Genomic DNA, 15,496 nt, shown 5'->3' with positions numbered 1-15,496 from the left:
ATTTCATGATTTCAGTGTTTCAAATGACTGTTTTGCTTTGTTTTTCATTATTACTGTTAACAAGTTCATAGAATCATAGAATGGCTTGGGTTGGGAGGGACTTCGAGGATCACCAAACTCTAATCCCCCTGCCACAGGCAGAGCTGCCAGCCTCCACATTTAATATTAGACCAGGCAGCCCAGGGCCAGATCCAACCTGCCCTTCAGATTCAGTCTGTCGATAAAATATTACTTCTCTAGGCAGTTTCTTCTGGGATACTAAGACAATAATGTGGTTTTCTTACTTTGCACTGAACTTATTTAAGAATACATTACAAAAGAGAGCTGGAGAATATATGTAGGGCATGGAGAGTTTTTTTTAGCTCTTACATAAAAGCTTGAAAGCCTCCTTCCCTGTTTATTACTTCCCATCAAATAAAAATGAAGTAGCCATCTTTTTAAGCGAGTTCTTTCAGAAAGGGCTCTAAATACTACTGAGGCATACATGATTATGATGCAGTTTGATTTGCTCCATCAAGCACTGAGATTCAAGTTACCTGCATACCCACATTACAAAACATCTTTACTTTCCTACAAGAGAATTGCTTTATTCATTTCACAAGATTTTATTTGGGTAACTCAGGTAATTAATGTAATAAGAGAGACTGTAGCATTCTCATATCTGTTAAAAATCTAATAAATGCTTTAACCAAATATATCCTATAAGCACTGTTTTTGAACTCCAGTGTTGTCAACTTCTAACAGTGTTGTATTTTAATAGGTTGGTAAGTGGTTGAAGGCCATGTTTGTGTATTTGAAGAAAATTCCACGTTACCTTATTCCATGTTACTTTGATGCCATTTTAGTGGGTGCATACACAACTCTTCTGGATGTGGGATGGCATCAGATGTCTAGGTATGCTTGGCATGTCAGTGATGTAGAGATATTGCAACTTTTATGTTTGATCTGTTGAAGAATGACATTTAAATATTGTTTTTGTATTTGTGCTGTCCAATGGAAGATGGCAATATTTGTTGGTAGTGAAAATCAAATCAGTCTTTTAGCTGCGATGGTTTGGAAGGTTTAATTGCTATTTCTATCCTGGATTTAGATTTATAACTATTGCTGGCATTGTACTGTTGGAGGATAAAACCTTATAACAAGCATTTTCTGAAGCATTGCAGAGGTCATCTTGGTGCTGCTTTTAGTGAAGCTGCAGTGCTTTCTGGGAGAATGAGATTGCACTTCTTCTGGTGCTTTGTTCAATGTTTCTTTTGCCCTTAGTTCTGGAAATTATCAGTGCCCTTTCCTGGAAAAGGAAGGAAGATCAATTTAATGAAAGCTCTATTCTAGTTGTGAATATTCTCAACAAATAATTTCATGAAAAGTAATGATGTTGGATTTGGTATTGCTGTGATACCATGTGGAAAACACTGTGTATTTTATGAAAAAAGTCAGGATTGCAGGCTGCGTTATATTAGCCAAAATGCTAAATGAGTTAATGACTTAGGATTCTATTATGTGAGAAGAATATATATATATTCATACATATATATACATATATACATATATATACATATATATATACTCACACACAGATGCAGAGGTCTTTAAAAATGCTTTTTAAAAATATTCACTCCTATTTTGCGGTCTGAGATCACTATGTAGGCAGCAAATAAATTAAACCAATTTCACTTTGCTGCGCCTTTCCCTAAAAGTATTCAACGTGCAAACACTCCCATTTGCATTAATAAGTTAAATATTTAAGGCTAATTTTGGACAGCTATTTTGGAAAAAAAGTAAATTAAAAATTAAATCTTATGTGCAAAGTTAATGCATAATACACTAATTGATTCCGTTACTTTATAATATTGTGTATAACCTTTGTTTTACTTTTCTGCAAATGAAAAAAGGGCACTGATATTTTTGTATGCACATATTTCTTAATTTGATTATATTGTATTACAGCTTTGTGCAGAATGGATCAACATTTGTTAAACACCTTTCCCTGGGCTCAATCCAGATGTGCGGGATAGGAAAATATGCATGTCTGCCAGATCTGTCTCCTTCCTTACATGATGTTCCCTATAGGCTGAATGAGATTACAAATAAGAAAGAACAGTGCTGTGTTACATTAGCAGCTGGTAAGTGAGAACAACATTTACATCAAGAAAAATAAGTTCTTATAGAAGAGTTATATTTCTTTCAAAACTATCGGAGTTGCTTTCACTACCTTTGGGATCTAAATGCCAGAAGCTGTATTTCAAATGTTGTTTTTGTCCTTACTCTTCCCCTGTGTTTTAACTTGCCTTTAAATTAAATGTTTCTCTGTTTAAAAAGAACGGAGTTTTGTCTAGCAGTACTTCTGGGGGATAGCCATTTTACTTTTGCTCTCAGGGGGAAAAAAAGCTTCTCAGTATTTTGTTAAAACACTTATCCAGTTTTTCCATTTACAGAGATCCACAAGCATGTTTTCTTTCCAAAAGACTTGATTGGGATAGTAATGCTTCCCATAATAGGTTCTAGTTTGTTTTAAAATGTTAATTTAAGAACTGAGTTGTAATGAATAGCAAGCGTGGATTTACTGCTTACAAGTTTTTAGGAGTGACATGAGAGCTATTAATGGACCAAAAGAATCTCTGGTCTTGAGCTCTCTCCAAAAGGGGCAACAATAGTTGCTTAGGAAAGACCATAAAAGCAGTCAGTAGATGCGTTTTATTTCTCCAAATGTTCTGCCAGCATGTCTTGGAAGTGGGCACTTTGCTGTGCCAGAAGTATTATTTACTTGTTTAGTGGCTTTTAATTTTTTTCTCCAAATTGGCCCACTCCTTTTTTTTTTTTTTTTTTTTTTTTTTTTTTTTTTAACCATAGAAACTTCTAGCATCTGCAGGTTCCATGGCCCCTGGCTGGCTGGGTTTCCTTTCCTGCTCTTTCTGCTGTATGTCTTTTCCATAGAATTGTACTGCTTTTAGTTTCTGGTTTCGAGTAACATTCCATTTGGCTGTTTTAGTGTTGCCTGGAAGCACAGACAAGCACAGCTCACTTAATTTAATCACAGAGAGTAATTATACAGGCGGACGTGGTCTTAAATATTCTCATCACATATTTGAGCCTGTGATACTTTTAACTCGTAAACGGATCATTGTTCTCAAGCTGCTGTTGCCATATTCTGTAAAATTACAGATGTGCAGAGGCTGTATTGGAGCATTAGCAAATACAGTAGGTGACTGTATATATATCTAGTGACAGAAGCCACAGTTTTGTTTAAGCAAGCATGTACAGCAGGCTATTGTTTTGAATCTTTACCACCATAATGCATTTCTTGTTTGTTAGATTGGGAAAGCTAACAAATAGAAGAAAAGACAAAAAATGTACTTTAACTGTTGCAATTTAGAAAAGAAATTTTACAGTTAAAGCATAAAGTGATGTCATAATGTCTGCTGTAAAATGTAGTTCTAGGAATCGCTCCAAAAGAGAAGCAGGATTCCTTTTATAGTGACTGAGAGTATTTCTAGGCTGAAGAAATTCATAGCTCTCTAGTCATTCCCTTTATACTACTGAAGTGACATGGCTTTTGGACATAAACTCTTGCCAACAAAGCATTATGTATCATGTCATTGTTCTGGCTTTTTGTTTGTTCCTTTTCTGGTTATGGCCTTTTTTTTTTGTGGTGGCGTTATTTTAATTAGAAGATGGCATTTGGTTATGCTATGTAGTGTGTAAACAAAATAAACAGCAACTGAATGTGACTGTTATCGATTAGGATAGTCTGTTGCATGATTTTAAAGCTGTAGAATACAACAAACTGTTCTTAGAACAATTCTAGGAAAAATCTACAGTTGCACACAGATATATTTTTACTTCTGTTTTCTGTATACATGTTAGACATGTCTGCTGGAGATTTTTGTCCCATCTGTAAATGAGATTAACAGCATTTCTTATTAGGTTTACCTCACTTCTCTTCTGGAATCTTCCGTTCTTGGGGAAGGGACACCTTTATTGCACTTAGAGGCCTAATGTTACTTACGGGGCGTTACATAGAAGCAAGGTAAGAGCATCTGGTGCTTAGTTCTTTCTGCTGATAGAAATAGTTCTGCAGGTATTTAGGAAAAAGACATGCTCTCAAAACCCTAGAGAACATGGAAGCTGTTAGAAACAGTTGATGTACTGTATAAAATTTCTGTGGCCCCAGATGGATTTGTGAGTTCTTTGTAAATGAAATGAAAAATACTTTATATTGCTTTGTTCTGCATCCTGAGCACTGGTATTTCAGCTGATGCTCAATATAGATAAGGCAATTCTAACCCATAACACTCCCGCTTGTCCTTAAACCACGAGATTATTTCAAGTATTGTTGCTGAGCAGTAACTTATTTAAAAATTTGAAGTAGCAAGGGATTTCCATTTTGATCAGAAAGATACAATTTCCTTTCTGCCATAACTTTTTGTTTGGTGACTGCTAATCTAGTCTAATACTGGAAATCAGCTAACTGTGGATTGTTATTATCTGATATCTGTGTGTGAGATGCAAATGTTTAACCTGATAAATGAGTCAGATATAAGCCAGACTTACTAAGCTAACAATTTTCATTAATCTTGCATTAGTCTTTTTAATTTGGGTGCAGCACTCCACAGGATATGGATATAGAATTTAGTTGGTTTAAATTAGCATGTATTTATGCTGCTGTACACTTGATCAACTAATACTGTCTGTCTGCGGTTACATCTGTAGTCTTCAAGTATGTTTATCTTGTAATTTAAAGCCAGATGGAGTTCATCTTTTATGCAAAGCATAAAAACTTCTCAAAACCTCAGTTTCTGGCTCCTCTTTGTATTTTAATAGGAATTTGATCCTGCTCTCCCTTACTTCCCACTTCCACCTGAATCGATATAAAGAAAATAAATGACAATAAAAAACAATAAATGTCATTTGAAACCTTTCCCTCTGACATCAAAGGAGTCAAACCCATGAAAAAGGAAATTACCTTTACCATATTAGGAGTTACATATTTCATCTTTTAAAAAAAAAAAAAGAAAAAAGTATTGGGAAGTTTCTAAAGTAATGATTTTTTTTTTAATTGTTAATGAAGTATATACTAAATGAAGTCATGCCGAAACATTTTGTTGGAAGCTACAAATCTGTCTTTAAGATAATGTTTTTCTCTTTAACTTTGCTATTGAGATAAACTTGTATGCTTTGTAATTAATCTTTGGTCCACTAATTGCCTGGAAGTAACTTAAGATTGTTCTCTTCTTTTAAGAAACATAATTCTAGCATTTGGTGGGACTTTAAGACACGGCCTCATTCCTAACCTGCTTGGCCAAGGAACACATGCCAGATACAACTGCCGTGATGCTGTGTGGTGGTGGCTTCAGTGTATCCAGGACTACTGTAAGATTGTTCCAAATGGATTAGACATTCTCAGGTGTCCCGTTTCTAGGATGTACCCAAGAGATGATTCTTCTCCTCAGCCTGCAGGCACTGTGGTAAAGATGACTTCTGATTTTTGAAGTCTGTAACACAGCTGTAATTTTTATGAAAGATTATAGCTTATCTATCTACAAGAATTATGTCTTGGATGCTTTCTACTACTTTTCCATTACTCGATTAGACAGATGTGAGGTGGGAGTATGGAAAAAAATATATTCTACATTTTTATTTGCTTTCAGTTTTGAAAAGAATTTAATGTTAATAATTGCACAATTCTAAAAATTATTTTTGCGTATCATATTGATAAAGATGCTGCTGAAAATCTAGATGCTGTTCTTTTTAAGTATCACGGAGGCTAAGAATTGCTACTGTTTGCACATTATATAGAACCTTTTTACTGAGTCTGTTGATCTTACCTTTCTCTATGCCAACCAATTTAGGATCAGCCACTCTATGAAGTAATACAGGAGGCAATGCAACGACACATGGAAGGCATAAGTTTCAGAGAAAGAAACGCTGGTCCACAAATAGATCAAAACATGAGAGATGAAGGTAAAAAAAAAAAAAAAAAAGTATATGTATAGCACGCTTGCTATGCAGTTCAAACTATGAATATTGCATCTGATTATTTTACATTAAGCTATTGAGTTTACTTTTGATAAAGTGATGGTTTTCTTAATGGTACTATATTACTATAAGTGCACTTAATGCTTAGAAAGTGCTTGTTTGCTTTCAGCAATTATGATAAGTTATTTTAGAGGTTCACACAAAAAGTGCAGCTGCCTGTGAAAACCCACCTCCGATCTCTCTTTTGTGCAGGGTTTTTGTTTTTGTAGGATCTTTGTGCTGGGGCAGACACTTGGGGTTTTGTGTTTTCTTAGCATATAGGTTTCACACGTGATATTTTTGCTTGGCAGGTTTTAATATAATAGCAGGTGTTGACCGTGAAACTGGCTTTGTCTTTGGAGGGAACCGCTTCAATTGCGGCACTTGGATGGATAAAATGGGAGAGAGCGACAGAGCTCGCAACAAAGGAATCCCTGCTACTCCAAGGTACAAAACCCAGCCTTCTTGCTTTTTTTTTTTTTTTTTTTTTTTTTTGAGTGGGGGCAGTGCTCATCTTCTAGCATGGACTTCACTCCTTGTAAAGAGTAAACTTTGAACGTCAAGTAGTAAAACAATTTAGGAAAACTTGTATACTTGCAATAGTAGATTGTTGAAATATTTGTTATCTGGACTGATGATGTATGACCTCTTTTTACAGGAGATACTTTGGACAATTGGTTTAAATATTTATTTTTTAAAATATAAGAATATCTGCAATATTTAAAGTTTAAAATGAAGGGTAAAATATTTAGAAATCAAGCTCTTCTGTAACCAACTCTATGGATATGACGTGATTAGTGAAACAAACCCTGTGATTTTCTTGCTTTATACTGATGGCAAAAGTCTGTATAAGATTATAAGATAGGGAGAAATAGTGTGGCAGTGTGGTATGCAAGTATGTGGTATGCAAATTATATATCCAAACAGACTGATTTAAAGCAGTCTAGTGCTGCTGTTTCACTGTTTCTGGCTTTCGCTTTTTTTTTTGTTTGTTTGTTTTTTTTGTTTTTTTGTTTTTTTGTTTTGCTTGTGTGATTTGTAAACTTTTGTCTTGGTTATAAGCAGTAAAGTGTCATTGTCTTTTTTCATAAAGAATCTATGTTAGGTTTCCTCTGGGAAACAGGTCTTCAGGTAACAGTGTTGAAATAAAAGCACTCGTGGTAGTCTTAGCGACTATTAGTATATTTCTAATGCATGCCTTTGTGTTTATTAATGACATTTTTTGCAAGCTTAGTGCAGTATTTTTGCAGACTTGCAATATCACCTAATATTTGTATTAAGTTTCATTTTATTAATACATAATATCTTCAATGCAAGCATTTACTTTGCTTATTTGCATAGACCAGTTTTCAGCATTCAGGTTTATGCTTTACTACAGGCTGTGGCTGTAGTAAGAGGGACTGGATTGGGAGTACCATTTTCCTTTTGGATTATCATACTGTACACTTTGTCTTCCTTTAAATTGTAGTTTTTATGGTTGTTTTTTTTTTTCCTCCCTTCTAGCCCTCTTCATTAAATATGTATTCTAAGCTAGTAGGAGAAAACTGAAAGTGAATGATGCTGTGAATGGCTTGTGACTACTTACTAATCAAAGTTAGTTTAGGTTATCAGATTCTTGGAAGTCTTTAAGTAATAGCAGGGAAAATGTGATGAAAAAATTGTGTTAAAATATCATAATGTACTAGAAAATGTGTGGAGATAATGATGGGGATGCACGTGCCAGTTCTTCATACATGTGGTATGCAGTTTTGAGGCAAAATAAAAAATATATTTTCTTTTAAATAAAAAACAATGTGCATAACCAGTGGGGAAAAAAATACACCACTTAAATAAGGTGCTTAAAGTTCTGCAAGTAACTGGAAGAAATCTGTATATTAAATAGCCTTCTTAAAGTAATTCTTGGACTTTTAAAACATTGTTTTAGAGATGGCTCTGCTGTGGAGATTGTTGGCTTGTGCAAGTCGGCTGTTCGCTGGTTGCTGGATTTGTCTAGGAAAAATGAATATCCGTTCCATGGCGTCACCATTAAAAAATACGGTAAAATTGAACAGATGTCATGAATCTATTATGGGAGTATGAAAATAAGTCATATGAGCTGGTGGCCATATTACATCAGGAATGATTATCAAAACTATTCATGAAAGAGAAAAGACAAACTTGAGTAAAGTATTTTGTATGTCACCTCTTTTGTTACTAAAATTACTAGGAGTCGATTATCGGATCAATGTATGAAATGTTTTATTGCATATAATATGGTGTGGATTTCAAAAGAATTTTGAAAGAATGAGCCTAAACAATGTTTCTCAAGTGGATATTGGTGATGTGATCATTATGTATCGTAATGGTGCACATCATTCATTACAAGGAAGAGAACTAAAATGACACAAGACCCAAGTATCTTTAGATGTCCCCTCTGTTTCATAGGGATGCTGCTCTGATCTGAGTTACTTCAGTGAGTTTATGGGGCTCAGGTGAATATAAATGACTTCTAAAGCTGTTCTACCATTCAGTCAAAGTTAATCTTGAAAACGTTTCATTGAATGGTTCTCTTATTCTATATTAGAAAATGTGAGTACAGGGCTTTCTCCTATACATCCAGATTCTTAGGTCATGAACTTACCTGTCACTTCAAAATATCTTAAAATCTGAAAGGCAATTCAGGGTTCAGCGTGAAGCATTATTATGAAGTGTAGATACAGACTTCTTCCTATTATCCCAGAATTGTAAGTGATTTTTCTAGATTGAATTTGATGCTTGTGTGTTCCCTACTGTCTTTCATTTTCTTTAAGTTTAAATTTCATTCATTAACTGATTAATCCATTTTAAAACTGACTTACAATCTATTGGCTCATAATAGCAGGCTTAGCACTGGAGTTTCTAGTTGTGGTTTGTTTTGCTTGCTTTTGTCTTCTGGCATACCATATCACAGTTTTGGTAGTATTGTCCTTTTTGATATACTTGTTTATCTAAGATGTACGTGTATCTCAATTGGAAGGATATTCCTAGCACAGTTCTGCAGGCTAACATCTGAAAAAGTAAGAGGAATTTAAATTTTTCAAAAATAAATGTACATCTCAGTTTCCTAATACTAGTGTTAGTTTTTATTAAAATGTAGTAGAAGTATGATAATCATACTTTCTTTACTTTCCCATACTAAACCATTTTATTGTTTGTTTGAACTCTGTGTTTGTTTCTTTTATCTGTGTTGCAAACACAATATTTCTGGATGGCTATGTTAACTTAAAATTAAGAATTAGATACGGAACTTCTGCATTGGTGTCTTACAGTGCAATCCACCTGTGCTATGTGGTGCCGGTCTACTGAAAATGAAACTTTATTGTGCTTAAATAAGGAGATACTGTTTCAGTGTTCCTGCAAGCAGTTGCTGTCTGGTGTTTTCTAGACACCTTTCTTGTCTTGTTTGAAACTACAGTGAGCTGCTTTTATGAACTTATGCACCTGACATGGAGAACCACCAGGTGGAGAGAGGTGACAAGGTGTGCTCCTCTTACATTAAGAGCCAGGAATTCAGAAGGCGAGAGCTTTTAAAAGGGACACTTGTACCGATGATTTGACATTCCTTTTGTAGTCTCCTAGAGTATGTATACAAGCTACTACAGAAAAGATGGCATGTTATCATGCTGAAAATGTTGAACGTAAACTTTAGACTTAGTCAATTAAATATTTACTATAGTTCATAATAACTCATACTGTTCATTTTTAGCTAGTTAAAAGAAGTGAGGAAGAGCTGTGTTCTAAGAAATTGTGCAGGTGACAGAGTTGATCTGCAGCATAATTCAATTTCAATTTTTTTTTGCAGTGCTTCTATGGCCTTGCTTGTGTTAGGAATATATTAAGTAAAACAGTAGTAAGCAGAGCTAGCCATAAGCATCTGTTGGGGGTTTGAAGAAAATTTTTGTATAATATTTTGCAGGAAGGGAGGAGACCATCACATATGATGAATGGAACAGAAAAATTCAAGGACACTTTGAAAGACTCTTCTTTGTCTCTGAGAACCCTGCAGATCAAAATGAAAAACATCCAAATCTAGTTCACAAACGTGGGATTTATAAAGACAGCTATGGAGCTTCAAGTCCATGGTGTGATTACCAACTCAGGCCAAATTTTACCATAGCAATGGTCGTGGTAAGTAAGAGTAGTGAGTAAGAAGCATTTACCCTTAAAATTATTTTATTCTTGAACTAAACATGTATTATAAGACTCAGCTGCATGGCACTATATCAGGAATAAATATTGCTTAGAAGAAATTTTGAAAGTGTTTTTTCTTGTCTTTGCTTTTAATATTGGCAGATATTAGAATATCTGATAAAAGTGTAACTTTGCCAGAACTTACCTATATGAAACTGCTGTTGAAATTTATCACTGGGATAAATTTGCAGAGTTTGGTATTTTCAGAGAGTTCAGGTTATCTGTTTTAGGTTAGATCGGGGGGAGGGGAGTCACAGACTCAAGGAATCAAGAATTGCAGGGGTTGGAAGGGACCTCTGGAGATTATCAAATCCAGCCCCCTGCTAATGAATTCCCCTCAGATTAGCTAAAATGCATGGATTGTTTATTTTTATAAAAATGTTTTTTAAGTCTACTTAAAATAGATAATAAAACCCAAAGTAACTAATAGCTTTTCTCTTGGTTACTCTGTCTCTAGTTTCTGGAAGTGTAATTGTATTTTCACTCAGTAATATGAGAGGTTTTTGTCATCTTCTACATTCATATGCATAGTCTTGTGTGCGTACATACGCAGAATTCAGTAAATCTCTGTTTTATTAGGCCCCTGAGTTGTTCACACCTGAGAGAGCTTGGAAGGCTCTGAGGATAGCAGAGGAAAAACTACTTGGTCCATTGGGCATGAAAACTTTAGATCCAGAGTAAGTATAACAAACATAAGAATAAGTGGCAGTAGAAATTATCATCTGGGGAGTTATGTTTTGTTGAAATCCCTGTATATAGTTGTGAAATAAGGCTGCAATAAATACTCAAGAAATGAGTATTTTACTGTTCTAAAACTCCATGCAGTTGATTTTATTTATGTAGACAATTGCCAGGTGTTTTTGGATGCCATGTAGCAAGCAATTCAAATTTGTTATCACAAAAGATATGAGTAGGCATCAAAATGCAAATTCAGTATCATACAGTGCATAGCACTACAATTTGAATAAAAACATAGGAGTGAAATTATAGAAGTCATCTGAAAATTTTAACAATTTTCCCCCTAGTTAGTACAGTATTTGGAATAGTATTTGGAATTCTATTGTTATGCAAAATGTAGAATTTTGGGACCCGCCTGACTGAACCCCTATTACATGTAAATCCCATGAAAAACTTTTGGCTCATTTCTGCTATGCATAGTGTACACTATTTCTGTTAATGTTTTGCTTATGTTTGTTTGTTTGTTTTTCTTGCAGTGATATGGTGTACTGTGGAGTATATGATAATGCTCTTGACAATGACAACTATAATGTTGCCAGAGGTTTTAATTACCACCAAGGGCCTGTAAGAGCTGTTTCTTGAATTTAAAAATAAGTGCTGACATTCCTTGAAACTGACAGCCATAATAATCATCTCCTCTCTTTGCTTAGGAATGGGTGTGGCCGATTGGATATTTTCTTCGTGCCAAATTGTACTTCTCAAAGTTGATTGGTCCAGAGATATATGCAAAAACTGTGGTTATGATAAAGAACGTCCTTTCTCGCCACTATGTTCACCTTGAAAGGTAAAATACCATCTAAGATAGATTCAAAATATTCAGTGACTGGTGGTATCTACTACCTGATTGCATGTACAGTAATATACTACTTATTTTTACTACATCAAAGACTATAACATAAATAGCATCTGTTTTCTACATACAAAGTTGGCCACTATGAATCCTATTGCAGATCTCAAGTCAGGTTTAAAGTACAATTGAGATCTAGTGCTGTTCATAGATACTTGGAATTAATAATATTTACTCACGTGAAGACTAGAGAAAACTAATTTTGTGGAAGATCTAATATGTTAGTCTGTCCACTTCAAAAACTTAATAATATTGGTGTTCCAAGAAGACAGAGGAATTCACAACAGAAATGTTCCTTTGCATTTTGAGGTTTCCTTCTTAAAATAAACAAATTGCTTTTTCTATTATATTGTTAATTCTTAAGAATTTGAGACAAAAACAAAAGTCTTCCCCTTGATAACCCTTCGATACAATCTGTTCTTGTAGTACATCAAACATGCATTCATTTGTACCCCTAAGAGGGGTACAATCAATTGGATTCAGTAGTCTATGATGGAAGGGTTTGTCTAGCTAATCATGTAAGGAAGAAAAGGGATTTGTACATAAACAAATCTGTGGGGAGGAGGAAGGTTTATGGTTTCACACTATCTTCCAACCTTCATCACTTTTTAGCACCATAATCAAGTTTCAAGTATAGTTTGAAACTGGATAGGTAATCCAGTTAATTTGTTATCTCAAAGATAACATAGGTTCTTCAAACTGGTACTTCAAGCTACTGAATGGGAAACAGGAGTATCATTCTAGTAGCATAACTTCAGGTATTATTGTCAGAGAATCTACATTCTCACAGAAATCTGCAATTTTGTGCAGCAGAAGTAATTGAGTTGGATCTTAGTTATTAAATAACATACTGTGACTGTAGGAATACAGATATTGTTTAAGTTTCCTACTAAAATACTATTCTTAAAACTTTTACAATGTAATGTTCATTTCAGTGTGTAATCTAACAACAATACTCTTGGTTTTGTTTGTTTGTTTGTTTTTCTTTCTTTTATCAGATCATCCTGGAAAGGGCTCCCAGAACTGACCAATGAAAATGGGCAGTATTGTCCTTTTAGCTGTGAAACTCAGGCCTGGTCGATTAGTGTTATCCTTGAAATTCTTTATGACTTGTAGAAGTTTATTTTGATTGATTTTTTTTTTTTTTTTTTTTTTTTTTTTTTTTTTTTTCATGAAACTTCTGTGGTCTTCTCATCACGGGGCATAAACGAACATTTTGCTTACATAGCAACAGAAATGTCCTGCTTGCACTATAACTTAAACTGCATCTGGACTAAAAAAAATGCTGATAGTTACTGGCTCCTATGCTGACTAATTATGTGGGTCTTGTTTCTCTTTAGAAAATAAGGCCATGACAATAAAGTAAAACTGCCATGCACATTTGCTGCAGAAAGTTCTAGTAAGGAGCAATTTTAAGAATATGCACAAACTTACTTTAGGTAGCTATGATTTTTAGACTTGTCAAATCAAAATCTTACACGTAGCAAACTGGAGTGGTTCTTTACTGAGCTGAATGTACGAGGAAGAGTGCTCATGTTTTGTTTTTGTTTTTTTTCTTTGTCTGTTTAAGATTAAATGGATGTTTGCAAATGCACGCTTAAAGACGAACCTTTCTGAATTTGGTATGCATTGAGCTACAGCACCGTACATTAAAAAAGACAGACTACTTTGTCTGTTCAACTGCATTAGGGATGGGCTTTTTGTACGTGTTCAGTTGAACGCTCCATCGTGCAACTACAGAAAGAAGTTTACATATGTGAACTTCTGCAGTTGAATATATATTTTAAAAATCTTAAACTACTCTTGAGTTAACTCTTGAGCAGTGATGAGGTATCCTGTGATAATCCACTGATACACTGATTTATATGCTGTGGGCCAAGCAGCAAACATTTCAACATTTCTTAATTTACATCTGTTTTTCACTATAAGAACATAAGAAACACGCACGTGCATGAAATGCACTGCCTGCATGTCGAAGATGGCTATATATCTTCTGCTACTGAAGATACATGGTCACTTCAGCCCTTGATTCTTAGTAAAACCCTGGCTTTGAAGCAAGTGGAGTTAAGGTCAGTAGGAAAAGATATTAACCTACCCCTGGAGAAAATTAGGTTTCTAGACCTCTTTAAATGTCACCAGTAAGAATAAGCAAGCTAACTGTATGTAGTTGTTCACTATAAGCTATTCCCAAACAAGTTGCAACACACATACGTTATTAATTATTTTGACACCCTTACTGACTTCTGTTCGTTGTTCCCAGTCTGACGGGGTGTCTGGCAGAAGTGCAGCAGAAATTACCATCTCTCTGGTGATTAATGACAAAAACTGGCAGAAGGTTACACTGCTTATGATAAAGGGAAAGAGCAAAATTGATGATGTATTTCTTGCTGTTGAACAACATTCTGAAAATAAAATATACGGAGGATGTAATTGAAACAAACTATTATAGGAAAATATTTTATCCATGTTTTAAGTTTGTTTATGCTGTCTGAAGTAGAGTACAGGTGTGCTGCCTTCATCAGGGAGATGTTCCAGATGGATTTAAGGGCAAGTTAGACTGAAGACAAATGAACTGTAAGAGCTGGCTATATTTGCACTTTGAAAGGTTAATAAACTTATGAACTCCCTTGCCAAAGTGTTCAGTATTTGAAATTATGATTGAAGATGGAGCATATTACATCTCAGGTGTTGAGCTGCTGCAATGCATGGTACAGGAGACTTTTATTGGCATAATGCATGATAGCTGTCTGTTGATGAAAAAATTTACTAAAATGTCAGGAACGGATTATGAGAAATGTTTTATATGCCTCTTTGCCTCTGACACACACAAAAAAGTGATCTTTACAAAATTCTTGTTAATCATATTGAGGTTTATTTCTTACTATGTCACTAGAATTTGCAGTTTTCCCAGGTAATATTTCCTTTGTTACATCAAGGTATGTTTTTTAGCTTCTCTGGCACAATAAATTGTTCTTATCTGATGGATATGCTTAAAAATGAGAAGTGCATCTGAAGAGCTGTGACTGAAAAGCAATCTGCAAGATGTCAGCTTACATACATTGTCAGTAACGCTCTGTGTTGGGAACTTGCTCATCAAAACATCCCTATGCTGCTACAGGAAACTTCACTGCAGCGCAAACTCCTCTCCTGAAAGAGTGTCTATTTGTCTCTGCTAGTTTATTTTCTAATGTAATAGTAATATTTTAAAAGATAAAATTACCTGTGTATGCAGATACATGCGGGATATTCTTGTTTATTATAGTTTTTGCACTGGTAAATATAGCTCAAGTCATAGAAAAGTGCTTTAATATGAGGGAAAATTAATGTATAGCAGCAACAGAAGAAGAGTTAAGATTATGTCTGAGAGTTTGTCTTTTTCTTTTTTCCACCCATCGACTGACTAACAGCTGTTGTAGTGCAGCACAGTCAGGCGTTAGCTCTCTGTGCACCATTTCCATCACTAGCGATGCTTTCCAAGGGGCTGCTGAGGGCGGGAAGCGCGGGAGCACGAGCGCGAGCTGGGGCACGGCTGCCCGCCTCCTGCCTCGGCGGCGGCAGGGCAGCCATGGCAGCGCCTCGGAGCCGGCGGCGGGCGGGCGGGCGGTAAGCGCTAAAACTCCAGGTGGCACGCACCCTTATCCACCTCTTAGAGCGGCCGTGCGGTAAGTCGCTGCGGAAACGTCGTTC

General features: G+C 35.3%; 1 protein-coding gene across 2 annotated transcripts in view; it reads left to right on the top strand.

The window, feature by feature from the left end:
* AGL (amylo-alpha-1, 6-glucosidase, 4-alpha-glucanotransferase) overlaps positions 1-15,173 on the top strand; it is a 35,824-nt gene extending 20,651 nt beyond the window's left edge. For both annotated transcript variants that reach the window (XM_042819366.1, XM_042819365.1), the window contains exons 22-33: positions 761-894; positions 1,948-2,123; positions 3,925-4,027; positions 5,240-5,465; positions 5,850-5,961; positions 6,327-6,462; positions 7,940-8,052; positions 9,950-10,161; positions 10,804-10,901; positions 11,439-11,526; positions 11,613-11,746; positions 12,808-15,173. In XM_042819366.1, coding sequence (XP_042675300.1) covers positions 761-894; positions 1,948-2,123; positions 3,925-4,027; positions 5,240-5,465; positions 5,850-5,961; positions 6,327-6,462; positions 7,940-8,052; positions 9,950-10,161; positions 10,804-10,901; positions 11,439-11,526; positions 11,613-11,746; positions 12,808-12,925 — 1,650 coding nt within the window. In that variant the 3' untranslated portion in view covers positions 12,926-15,173. The remainder of the gene's footprint in view (positions 1-760; positions 895-1,947; positions 2,124-3,924; positions 4,028-5,239; positions 5,466-5,849; positions 5,962-6,326; positions 6,463-7,939; positions 8,053-9,949; positions 10,162-10,803; positions 10,902-11,438; positions 11,527-11,612; positions 11,747-12,807) is intronic.
* Positions 15,174-15,496: the final 323 nt, after the last annotated feature.

This window comes from Centrocercus urophasianus, unplaced genomic scaffold (genome assembly GCF_019232065.1).
Source record: "Centrocercus urophasianus isolate 14NV4802_14NV808 unplaced genomic scaffold, USGS_Curo_1.0 seq_18, whole genome shotgun sequence".
NCBI classification, from domain to species: domain Eukaryota; kingdom Metazoa; phylum Chordata; class Aves; order Galliformes; family Phasianidae; genus Centrocercus; species Centrocercus urophasianus.
The sequence above is the reverse complement of the archived record's forward strand: the minus strand, read 5'-3'. Positions and strand labels throughout refer to the sequence as shown.